The 13,064-nt window shown below is 36.0% G+C and overlaps 1 protein-coding gene across 9 annotated transcripts in view; it reads right to left on the bottom strand.

Annotated features, from left to right (window-relative positions):
• Window positions 1-13,064, bottom strand: part of PLEKHA1 (pleckstrin homology domain containing A1) — a 106,509-nt gene that overhangs the window by 30,230 nt on the left and 63,215 nt on the right. For 8 of the 9 annotated variants that reach the window (XM_077126297.1, XM_077126298.1, XM_077126292.1 and 5 more), the window contains exon 4: window positions 10,214-10,259. In XM_077126297.1, coding sequence (XP_076982412.1) covers window positions 10,214-10,259 — 46 coding nt within the window. The remainder of the gene's footprint in view (window positions 1-10,213; window positions 10,260-13,064) is intronic. The other variant, XM_077126300.1, reaches the window with a different exon arrangement.

Genomic DNA, 13,064 nt, shown 5'->3' with positions numbered 1-13,064 from the left:
TATTAACACTTTCAGTCTCATTACATTTTCCCCAGTCTCTCATTTGTCTTTCTACTTTATTCATGGTATCTTTGATCGAAAAGAAATACTGTTTACCCATCTTTTCATTAGTGCCTCCAGATTTCATATCATATTTAGAGAATCTCCCTTACTAAAGATTATAAAAATATACACCTATATTTTCTAGCCCCTGTGAATTTTGTTTTTAAAATTTCAAGACATTTAGAACTTTTTATACAATTTAATTTATATATACATCATTAGACAATTTACTTTTATAAAGCAAAGCTTTATATTATAAAATATAAACTCACATGTATATTTGCCTATTAACTACCTGTGCTGGTTTGAAAGGATGCATGGACCCTAGAAAAGCCATGTTTTAAACAAAATCCCAATTTGTAATGGCAGAATAATCCCTACTCAATACTGTACGTTTGAATCTGTATTTAGATCATCTCCCTGCAGATATAACCCAATCAAGAGGGGTTGTTAAGATGGATTAGGGGAGATACGTCTCCACCCATTTGGGTGGGTCTTGATAAGTTTCTGGAGTCCTAGAAAAGAGGAAACATTTTGGAGAATGAAAGAGATTCAGAGAGAGCAGAGAATGCTGCAGCACCATGAGGCAGAGAGTTCATCAGCCAGCGCGCTGGAGATGAAGAAGGAAAATGCCTCCCGGGGAGTTCATGAAACAGGAAGCTAGGAGAAGAAGCTAGCTGATGACGCCATGTTCGCCATGTGCCCTTCCAGATGAGGGAGGAACCCTGAATATTTTCACCATGTGTCTTTCCAGATGAGAGAGAAACTCTGTGTTCACCATGTACCTTCTCACCTGAGAGAGAAACCCTGAACTTCACTGGCCTTCTTGAACCAAGGTATCGTTTCCCTGGATGTCTTTGATTGGACATTTCTATAGACTTGTTGTAACTGGGACATTTACTCAGCCTTGGAATTGTAAACTAGCAACTTATTAAATTTCCCTTTTTAAAAGCCATTCCGTTTCTGGTATATTGCATTCCAGCAGCTAGCAAACTAGAACACTACCAGAGGCAATTCTTAAATTAAAACTTATTTATTATATATCATGAGCATTTAATTTTAAAAATATAAACATTATTCTAGGCACTAAGGCACCAGAATAGTTACGCTGATACAAAAGAAATATAAAAATAACTTCCAAAAGTCTACATCAAAGTTTTAAATAATATACTAGCACTCAGCTGAATATGACTGGGGAAATGGTGAAACGAAAATCCTCAAGGGAAAAAATATATTTTTCAAACCAACAAGATTTAAAATTGTGATTAAGACCAAGACACTATAGACGCTTCCTTGGATTGAGACAGGGGTCTTAGAAAGGAAGTCAAAGCATGTTTTGTTAAGGGTTACAAAACTACTGGCCTGGAGACCAAAAAAATTTACCACACTGTAAATCCTTCCTTGTACATCTTTATAGAGACTCTGAATTATAAATTCCATAAAACAAAAATTAAGTTTTAATAAAAATAATTGAATTATATACTTTAAAGGGCTGAACTGTTTGATATGTGAATTTAACTCAGGAAAGCAGTTGTTAATTTATAATATAACAATAACAGAGGCATTATATATATATATGTGTGAACAAATAACTTTTGTTTTTAATTTCTAACAATCAGTAAAGTTAGTACACAATACCTTGTACAAATGAAATGTTTAATATATTTTATTTTAATGAATATTTCTGTAAAGACCTCTTTTAAGGAAGGGAAGACTCTTAGCACACTTTGCAGTCTGAATAAAAACTTTTATGTGTGTTGGGCTCTATTTCAGGGCAAGAAGAAGTGCTGTGAAAATATGAAAGCCTGAGCCAGTCAGACCTCTCTAGCTCATGCACTTACTAACAACATTATCTTGTAAAAACGATTCAATCTCTCTGAGCCCCATCTTCCTTCCTTGAGGAGTGGAGAGGACATATGTAAAAAAAACAGCATACTGCTTGGGTCAGTGTAGATCATCACCATCTTCTGGAGGTTTCCAAGAAGTAAAGAAGCATTGTGAAAAACGTAGAGCAAATGACTGAAAAGTGGTATATTCACAATATTGAGGGGAAAAAACAAAACAGAGAAAGGAAGGAAATAAAAATTATGACTTAAAAAAATATATACTGTATGAAACCTGTAAGTTGACATGCTTTTAAAGTAAGAGTTTCATTTTGTAATATAAATACATCCCCAGAGGACTGTGTTCTTGATACCTTTTTACTTTAGTACTTCTTTATTTCATTTTATTTTTAATTCTTTATCATCAGAGTGAATACACAAATGAAATAGAAATATTAGCTTAATTGCAAAGAAAATCGATTAGTAAAGTTTTTTTACTTTAAGGAAAGATTGAGGTCTCATTTAAATCAAAGGCAGGAACTTAATATATTGTGATTTAAAACTGTTCTAAGTAAAACAACATTATGGCAAAATATTATATACATATATATATATTTAACCTATGAATCTACTCAATTTCTCAGTTTTGTACTTTGGTTTATTTTGTATAAGACACCAAGAGTAAATATGAATATTTATATTTCAGTATCAAGTCATTAGTTTTATAATTACTTGGTTATAAAGAAACATCACTTTCCATGCCAAGTTGCCTCCCTATCACACTTCATAATTTGACTTTGTATAGTATTCTGGATTGGAAATTGTATTTCCTCGGAATCTTGAAGGCACTTTTCTGTTGTGCTTTAGTTTCCAGAGTTGCTGTTGAGAAGTACAATGCCATTTTGACACCTGATCCTTTGTTTGTAATCTTATTTTCCCATCTAGAAATTGTCAGGATAGTCTCTCTACCTCTTGCATTCTAAAATTTTACAACGATATGCCTTGATTGGCCCCAAGTAGAACCTTTGAATTTGTAGAACATGCCTTACAGTTAATGAAGAATTTGATCACATCTACTGTTAACCTTCTCTTTTATTTTCTCTATTTTTTCTACTCTTCCTTTTCCCCTTTATTCACTCAGATGTTGGATTTCCCTGGTGGACCCTCTAATTTTATTATTTCTTTCCTATTAGCTATCTTTGTTTTTTTGTTCTGCTTTTAGATTTATCTTCCAAACTTTTTACTGAAATTTGTATTTGTTATCATACACATAATCCCTGAAAACTTTGTCTTCATCTCTGGATGTTTTCTTTCAGAAGCATCTTGTTCCTGTTTCATGGATGCTATATCTTAACTGTAGATTTTAACTATAGTTTTTGAAATTTTCGTTAAGAGTTTTGCACTGTCTTACATTCCTTTTCCTATCTGATGTTACCATTCCTCAAATGTCACGTAATCCTTGGCTATCTGTTCTTGTTTTAAGATGCACTAAAACAGTGACTGGAAACTCTCTGAGTTGCATGGAGGATTGATGACTAGTGGGCTTCACTGCAGGACAAGCTTTTCAAGAACAGATGCCCAAATGTCAGTACCTATAGGTCTTTTCTCTAGGGTATTCATATTTTCAACAATCCCCTAAATCCTCCACCTAAATGTGGCTGCCCTTTACTATGGTGCTGGATGTAGGACAAGGGTTGCATTCAGCATGCAGACTCACTTATTCTCCTATTTTTAATGGGAAAATTCAGAAGGAATTTTCATTCCTTTTCTTCTCTGGGAGTAGTGTGCCCAAGTATATAACCTCACTGATTCTATTTCTGGAGTCATTACACCTCCCATTTCCTGCTGGGATGGGGGAAGGGTGGTGCCTGACAGAGACAGATGGAAGCAGGGATTTGAGGTTGTTTCTTTATAGACCTACAAAGTCCTTGTTTTCAGTGCCTCCTCAGTACTCCTTTTCCAGAAAGTATATCTCCAGTTCCTAAAACTCTCTAGAGTTGGCATAGGGGCAGGGAACTGAAATAGCTTCCCACTGGCCTTTTCCTCCTTTACTCTGTTAAGCATTTATCATTCCCATATTTTCTCTCCATCTTCATGCACTGTACTTCTAGATTACTGATACCTGCCAGTTTCATCAAAAATGGTTTGTGTTTCTTGTTCTCACTGTTCTTCAGCAATATGAAAGGATATTGGGAGGAAAACTCTTTGCCATTTTGAATGGAAGTTATATTTCCATTTGAGACTCCGGTGCCTTGCTCTCTGAAGGCAAGCATTTTATGAATTATTCCTCCACTCCCCACCAGCAGTAGAGGTCTAATAAACTATTAGCAGACCAATAAATGACTTACCTTAATCTTTTATTAAACTAAATGCACCCATTCTAAATGTCCCAATCACTCTATTCTGCATATCAAATCTATCACGGTATATTAATATTCCTTCAAACAGAAAGTTTGAGATTTTACATTAAAAATATTCATCAAAAGTATGTACAAGGGGTGCAAGGATAGTTCATAGTTCAGTGGTAGAACGCTTGCCTTCCATGTGGGAGACCTGGTTTGATTTCTGGACCATGCATACACACCCCCCCCAAAAAAAGAATGCACAATATATGGGATTACTCTATACAGCAACTGGTTAAAAAAAAAAAGTGCTCTCTTAAACCAGAGATATGAATGAGGCTGATCTATATAGGACCAAGGAAAATCAAAATACAGGGTAAATGATAATACGGTCTATATTTTTAAACTTCAACTCCTGTGTGAGACCAAAGGAAGAGATTTTTGTGTGTGTGCAAAATACATATTTTTTGTAGCACACTACTAATTTAACTCATATGGTCAGTTTACTCGAACACCACAATGTTAATCTTAAGGAGTAAGATCTTGTTGTTTGTTCAGGTTAGTGTGATGCCCTGATATACCTCAGAGGAATTTGGGCAGAAAATAAAAAAGTACTTGCAAAGTCCCTTTGAGGGACTAGGGAGAAAGCAGGAAATATTAAACGTCACTACCTGGGAACTTCTGATATTCTCATAAGCACTGGGGACAACCAATTAAATATGCCAAGCCCTTGATCTCAGGGCTTGCCCCTATGAAATTTATTCCTGCAAAGGAGAAGACAAGCCTACTTCTAATTATGCCTAAGAGTTACTTCCCAGAAAACCTCTTTTGTTGCTTAGATGTGACCTCTCTCTCTAAGCCCACTGGGCAGGTGTTGAACAAGTTAATCCCATACCTTGAACTACTCTGCCCCTGCCCCCAAACTGCAATTTCTCAAAACCTACAGAACAAAGACAATCTTTCTTTATTTATATAGTTAATATAGAATAACACAAAGTAAAAAAATTAAAAATCATCTGAAATCTAGAAGAAAGTGACCATCATAAATGTCAAAACAACAATTACATATAAGCAGAGAAAGAAGGTTATGACTGGGGAGGGACACAGGGAAAAGCCCTAGGAGTGGGAGATGTGGAGGGATCAAGTTTTACTTTTTTTCTCCTGGATGGTTGTTACAAGGGTTTCTACCTCAGAACAATTCATTATGCCATACATTTGTTTTTTTGTAATTTATTTTTCAAAAAATGTTTAATTACCTGAAATCCCAGCTCTCAGAAATCACTATCTAGCTTGACATTTGGAAGACCTGACTTTCATACCTCTGTCAATGCATGTGGAAATAGAGAAATGGAATCCTTCTGTACAGGCTAGGACCAAAGTCTTTGGTCGTCTGGCATTTCCTCTCTTTTAGGAAGTGATGGGACCTTTCCCTCATCCTCCCATAGCCACTTGGCTGGAATGCCAACACGGGGCCTACCACACTACACTGTAATCTGTTTTCTCATATAACTATGCCAGCTGACTATAAGCTACCTAAAGGCAGAGACTCTCACCTCCGTATCCACAGAATTACTACATTGCCTGATACAGAGAAGTTACTCAGTAAATGTTAGATGGATAAACAAATTTAAGGTCTTTTCAAATTTGACTCCAACCTACATTTCCAAACTCATCTCTATTTAACAACTTGAAATTTCCAATCTTTGCAGATCATCATCTCAGTTTTACCTACTATAGTGTGGGTTGAAAGATACCCAGGGAGAGCCACGAAAACTAAGTCAAATCATTTCCAGGTGGCATTTAAACTCTCTAACTTCTCTAGTGAATGTAAAAAAAAAACAGGCACACAAATACATGAAATAATATAAAATCACTCAACAAAATAAATATGTAAATGCCTAAATTTCAATAATAAGAGACCAAAATTATGTACACTCTCATGGGAAAAACTCTTCTAAAATAATCTAAGCAGAAGATTTCAAATTCTAAAATTCTAACTGGAAATGAAAATATGAAGTTTAACTGATAATATATGAAGACAATCATGGTTGGTAAGGCTTCTAAAAGTACCAATAGCTACTGCAATCACTCACCTCAGCATGAAGTCCGTCAATGACATACTAGGGGCAGGTAAATACCTGTCTGATTACTTCCAGTGATAAGGGACTCATTAAGGAAACATCATGAAGAGGGGGAAGGAAGAGGTTCAAATGCTATCCCTGATGTTCAGTTTTACACCACAGGAATCTTTTTAAAAATACTGCTATGAGGGAGCTGTTAAGTGTTATTTCTAAATATTGAGCCATTTGTATATAACCTGGTGATTCCCTGAAACTTCAGGTATTTAGGTGACACCTAAAACTCTAAGTTACAGCACTGAAGCTATGAAAGTCAGCACTTCCCCCATACAGCAACAGGCAAAAAAAAAAAAAAAGTTGAAAAAGTGATCAGACTTCAACAAGAGATATGAATGAAGCTGATCTGGATAGGACTAAGGTAAATCAGAATATAGGGTAAAGGATGATATGGCCTGTATTTTAAAACTTCAACTTCTACGTGAGACCAAAGGAAGAGACATTTATTTGATGAAAAATTTCTATTTTTGGTAGCACACTACCTAATTTAACTTGTATGGTCAGTTTATTTGAATGCCATAATTACATATAATCTTGAGTGGGGAGTGAGATCTTGTTGGCTCTATAGATTAGTGTGATGCCCTGAAGCATTCCAGAGTGGTCTGGGCAGAGAACAGAAAAGTACTTGCAAGGTCCCCATGAGAAACTGGGCAGAAAGGAGGAAATATTAAACTTCCCCACTTGGGGAATACCTGATACTCTCACAAACATTGGGGATAACCAAATTAATAGGCCAAGCCCTCAGTCTTGGGACTTTTCCCTATGAAATTTATTCCTGCAGGGGAGAAACTGGGCCTGCTTATGGCCGTGCCTGAGAACCACCCCCCAGAGAACACCTTTTTGTCCCTCAGATGTGCTCTAAACCAACTTGGTAGGTGAACTATCTGCCCTCCCCACTCCCCACTACGTGGGACATGACTCCCAGGAGCATAAGTTTCCCTGGAAACATGGGATGTGACTCCCAGGGATGAGCTGGGTCCCAGCATCATGGGATTGAGAAATGAGACAAAATAAACTTTCAGTGGCTGAGAAATTTCAAACAGAGTCAAGAGGTTATCCTGGAGATTACTCCTATATATTATATAGACACTCCTTTGATTTTTGGTGTGTTGGAATGGCTAAAGGAGAATGCCTGAAACTGTTGAGCTGTGTTCCAGTAGCCTTGATTCTTGAAGACCGTATAGTGCACAACTTTTGCAGTGTAACCGTGTGATTGTGTAGGGTGGCTGACGCTCCCTTTATCCAGGGTATGGACCAATGAGAAAAAAAAGACTCAACGAATAAATAAATACTGGGGGGGATAAGTGATTAAAAACAATTGGGTAGATTGCAATACTACTGGTCATGGGATGTACAGGGCTTTCCTTCTTTTTTATTTCTTTTTCTGGATTGATACAAATGTTCTAAAAATGAGCACGGTGATGAATACACAACTATGGGAAGATACTGTGAGCCACTGATTGTATACTTTGAACAGACTTCATGGTGTGTGAACATATCTCAATAAAAATATTTTTTAAAAAAGATAACTTCGCAGATCTCATGAAAACCATTACACTTATTACGGTGAAGATACACTGAATATTTTTAGTGGCATTTGATGCTGTTTTTAATTTCTTTTCCTTTTTTCTTATGTTATCAAAAGTTGGCCAATTGTTTATTTTTCGTTCCTGGTGTACTGGAATAGCTAGAGGTAAATACCTGAAAATGCTGAGCTGTGGTCCAGTAGCCCTGATCTTTGATAATGATTATTTAATGGTATAGCTTTTGTCATGTGACCATGTGACTGTAAAAGGCATTGTGACTAAGATTCCCTCTGCCTGGTGTATAGGTAGATAGGTAGATAAGTAATAAAATAAAGACCAAGAAAATAAAAAATAAATATAACAGGTGGAGATAAGGAGTATGGATGGTTTAAGCATTCTATTTTTATTTATTTGGAGTAATGAAAATGTTCTAAAATTGATTGTGGTGTTTAATGCACAACTATATGATGATGCTGTGAGCCACTGATTATATACTTTGCATGGTTTATATGATGTGTGAATATATCTCAATAAAATTACATTTAAAATAAAACTCGTCACTAAATGCACTCATGGCATGGCAGACTAAATGGCTTACTTTCAGAAGTCACCTACTCTGTGCTAATAAACTTATTTCTATACTATTATTGTACCTAATAATTAGCATACACATCAACTAAGTCCTCATTTGTGGCTTATCAAGTTTCTTCAACAAATAAAAGGCAAAACAATGCAAGAAGCAAGCAAATAATATGAAGACTACAATATTTAACTGTTTTAGAAATATAAACCATCTATCATCAGTTGGTAGAGGAGGAATAAGACCATTTGACAATTAAATTAAAAAACTATCAGAATTATAAAGTAAGAAATTATTCAATCCATACTACAAGAACTATAGAACCATCTTCTTATCTACAGATTGCAGTCATATGGTCTTTTATCACAACAGGTTAACCCCAAAGGAAAATATTTCTAACAGGATTTATTCATTGGCCGCCAACCGTTTATTTTTTACTGTGAAAAATAACATACATACAAAAAAAACAGTATATTTCAAATCACACCACAATAATTGTTTATAGAACCAATTTCAGTGTTTATATGGGTTACAATTCCACAATTTTAGGTTTTTCCTTCTAACTACTCTAAGACACTGGAGACTAAAAGACATACCAATATAATGATTCCACAGTCATACTCATTTGTTAAATTCTATCTTCTCTGTTATAACTCCATCTTCTCCTTGATCGTTTCCCCAATTTTTAGGGGTATTTGTGCTATGCCCATTCTAACTTTTTTATGTTGAAAGGGCTGTCGATAATATGAGATAAGGGGCTGGAACTAGCCGATGTTCTGGAAAGGGTGGCCCTTCTGGGTTTCAGGACTTATCTGGCTTAAGAACTCATCTGGGGGTTGTAAGTTTCTGGAAAGTAATCATAGTGCATGGAACCTTCGCAGAATTTCAGATAAAGTCTTAGATGTTCTTCAGGGTTGGCAGGAATGGTTTTGGTTGAGGTTTCTGACAGCCGTTTTAAATCAAATCTTAAAAATAAAGCAACACAAGAAATACAGCAAAGGAAATCCCATGTCTCAAATGGTAGAGCACCCCTTATTTATGGATCTGAAAGAAAAACTGAGACTCCTTGGAAATATGTGCTATTGGGGACTGAATCACGTCCCCCAGAAAAGGCATATTCAGTTTCCGACCCCTAGTCCTATGCGTGAGGACCCATATTAATAGGATGTCTTGAAGCCGTTCCTTCAGTTAAAGTGTGGTCTAAGTGAATAAGATTGGGCTTTAACCCATTTTATTGGCATCTATACACAGAATGAAATTTAGATATATAGAGAGAAGCTATGGGAAGCAGCCAGAAGTCAGAGGTCAGCGGAACCCGGAAGAAAAAGAAGACACCACCATGTGCAATGCTATGTGTTGGAAAAGTCAAGGAAGTCCAAAGACTACCAGCCAAAAGAAGATACTGATCTCAGGAAGAAGCAAGCTTTCAAACCTCTGAAATTCCTGTTATTAAGCCATCCCATTATATGGTATTTTTAGCAGTCAAGACACTAAAACAACTGGCATATTTGTTAGTGTTTAAATTTCTAAACTTAAATTCAATATAACCTACCAAGGTGATTGACATTTACTGAGCTCTCACTATGCATCTTAAGTAAATGAAATACAGGGGCCACAGGGGCTTTATCAAGTAACAGTGGAATATACATCAGATACAAATAAAAATTCACAGACACAAAGAATAGCCATAAAAGCAAGCCCTATGATGTAATTATATGATCTAACTTAAAATTACTAAACTAACATATGAAATATGGTTACTTACCAAAACAGAACTCTGCCTTTGGCCTTAGCTTAGTTGCATCGCTAACCTAATAAGAAAAAAGATGAGTCACTCTTTACTTCATATGCTAACTATAGCCATCTTTAAATACTATATAAACTATCACATGTATTATTTTCCAACAACCATACACATGTGGCATATAGATCTAATGTTAAACTTTAAAGGCATTTTAAAGGACTTTAAATATATAGAGGTGATATTGAGAAAGGACTACAAATTAAATACAGGATCTAAGTCTCAATTGTAAAATGTTTAAAACAAATGATACTTTCATGTTTCTTTAGACAAATTTGTTTTGTTTTGTTTTCTCCAAAGGAAACACGAAGGAAAAGGTGAAAGTAAACCATCAAGTTTTATCTTTCACAAAGATACTTTTCTTTTTTTTGCATGGGCAGGCACCAGGAATCAAACCTGGGTCTATGGCAGGCGACAACTCTGCCAGCTGAGCCACGACGGCCCGTCCCAGAAATATATTTTTAAACATAATTTTTGAAAATATCCTCAATGAATATTCTGAAGAAACTTAAGAACTCTTCTCATATTGCATGTTTCTAAACTGTGAATTGTAGAAGATTGGTACAGGGAGAGGGGGAGATGGTGTAAAAGTCCAGAAGGCATTAATCTACCATGAAGAAACCTGAATGGCATCTCAATCCCCTCTTGTACAGAAGAACTCTCCAGGATAATGGGGCCACTTTCTAAAATGCTGCACCCTGGTTCATTTGCAAAGGCAAAGCAACTACCTACACCTGCTTGCTGCTAGATCTTTAAACAAAGGCTGCTCTCTCCAAAGCCCACTTGTGACTATTGCCATGCTGCTGCCCAGTGTTAAAACTCCTAATTGTGGCATCTGCGTTGTACCTTAAACAAGAAATTCTAAGTCTGGGGTTCTGAGACATACAGAAGTTTGTTCCAGGAGTAAATTCCAGGGGAAAAAGTGGCATGTCTGAAGTACAGAACAAATGTAAAATTCATACTTCAGTAAACTGTAGGACAGAGATAAAAATTAGAACTTCACTCAGAGAAGAGATTATATTTTTAAAGGGGAGCAATGGAGGAAGGGAAAATAGCTGTCTAGTCAGCCTGCTTTACTGAGCTAATATTTTAAGAAGGAACTCCTATTTTTAGAAAAACCAGGGAACAAGCAATTGATAAAGACACAGATAGGTGAGCACTCTCTCTCACTGTCTATCTGAATATAATAAGCCTTTTCACATCATTTCATTCAGACAAAAATGCTTGGCAAAATATATTACAATATACATACACAGTTCATAATCAAGAAAATTGGGAGTCTAAACTTTATTTTAGATGAAATTCTATACTTCCTGATAATAGTCCTGTGATAGATTCTGGTTTCAACTTGGTCAAGTGATGATGCCCAGTTGTCTGGTCAGACAAGCACTGGCCTGACCACTGCTGCAAGGATATTTTGTGGCTAGCTGAAAAACCGGAAGGCTGGTATTAAATCAGTCAGCTGATTGCATCTGAGGCTGATTACATCTGCAAGCAACTCAGGTGTGTCTCCCACCAAGCAATCATCCAATCCGTTGAAGTCTTTTTAAGAAAAAGAGAGACTAGACTCTTTCACTGCTTCTTCAGCCAATGAGCCTCTCCTGTGCAGTTTGTCCAGGCCCTTTGTGAAAGCTGCCAGCTTCACAGCTGCCCTGCAGATTTTGGACTGTTCCATTCCCATGGCTATATAAGACACCTTCATAAATCTCATATTTACAGATACATTCTGTTGGTTCTGTTTCTCTATAGAACCCTGATTAATATAGAATTTAAGCTGCAAGGTGCCCTGCTTTGATTTACAGGAATACCTGAAGTATACTTAAACAATAATTGCTTTTTGAAAATTCATGTACCCTATCTTTAACAGAAAACCCTTTAGATATGTAATCTTTATTGTTCAAGAACTATTTTTTTTATCAGTGACAATCAATATTGAGATACTGGTAGGAAAGTATTTTTATTTACAAAAATATGTCTTTTAAACAGATGCTCATCTGTAAATTGGTCTTCTGTTGAAGTGATCCACCTTTGCCACATTAATCTACACCAATACTGGTAAAACCCAATATATGCACAACTGTACACATATGCATATTATTTAATCATACTGTACTACTACCTTTCACATCTCATATTTTAAGTCATCCATAAACTTTTACTGTTTTTGTGTAAAACACGCAAAAAATTCATAGGACTAGCTCTTCAAGATCTATCTTAGTACCCAAAACCCTAATGAAAGAAAATAAGGAAAGAGCTACCTCACCAATACCAAATCCAACGCTTTGGAAATAATGATGGTATTGCAAAATGCTAGACAAACAAATCTACAAACAATAAAAAGAAACAAGCAGACAAAGGACAAAGAAAAAGAAAAAGTGGGCAAAAATCCCTTTTAACGTGAAGATGTTCCACATTCTCCTCAAAATAAACAAACAAAAAAGGTAACTGTAAAAGTTGGAAACAGATTTCAAGAACTCTTCTCCAACTTCAGGTATTTATGTGATACCTGAGACTCAGTCAGAGCTCTGTAGCTATGAAAGTCAGCAATACCCCATACAGGAACTGTTTAAAAAGTTGGAAAAGTGATCAGACATCTAGTAGAGATATGAAGCTGCTCTAGATAGGACTAAGGTATATCAGAAGACTGGGTAAAAGATGATATCGTCCATATTTCAAAAGTTCAATTTGTGTGTGAGACTAAAGGGAGAGATGTTTATTTGGTGCAAAATTTATATTTTAGGTAGCACATTTCCTAATTCAACTTGTATGGTCAGTTCAATTGAACACCATAAGTACAGGGAATCTTGAACAGCAT

The sequence above is a fragment of the Tamandua tetradactyla genome, chromosome 13 (assembly GCF_023851605.1).
Source record: "Tamandua tetradactyla isolate mTamTet1 chromosome 13, mTamTet1.pri, whole genome shotgun sequence".
Taxonomy (NCBI): domain Eukaryota; kingdom Metazoa; phylum Chordata; class Mammalia; order Pilosa; family Myrmecophagidae; genus Tamandua; species Tamandua tetradactyla.
Note: the sequence above shows the minus strand (reverse complement) of the source record. Positions and strands in the feature narration are given on the sequence as shown.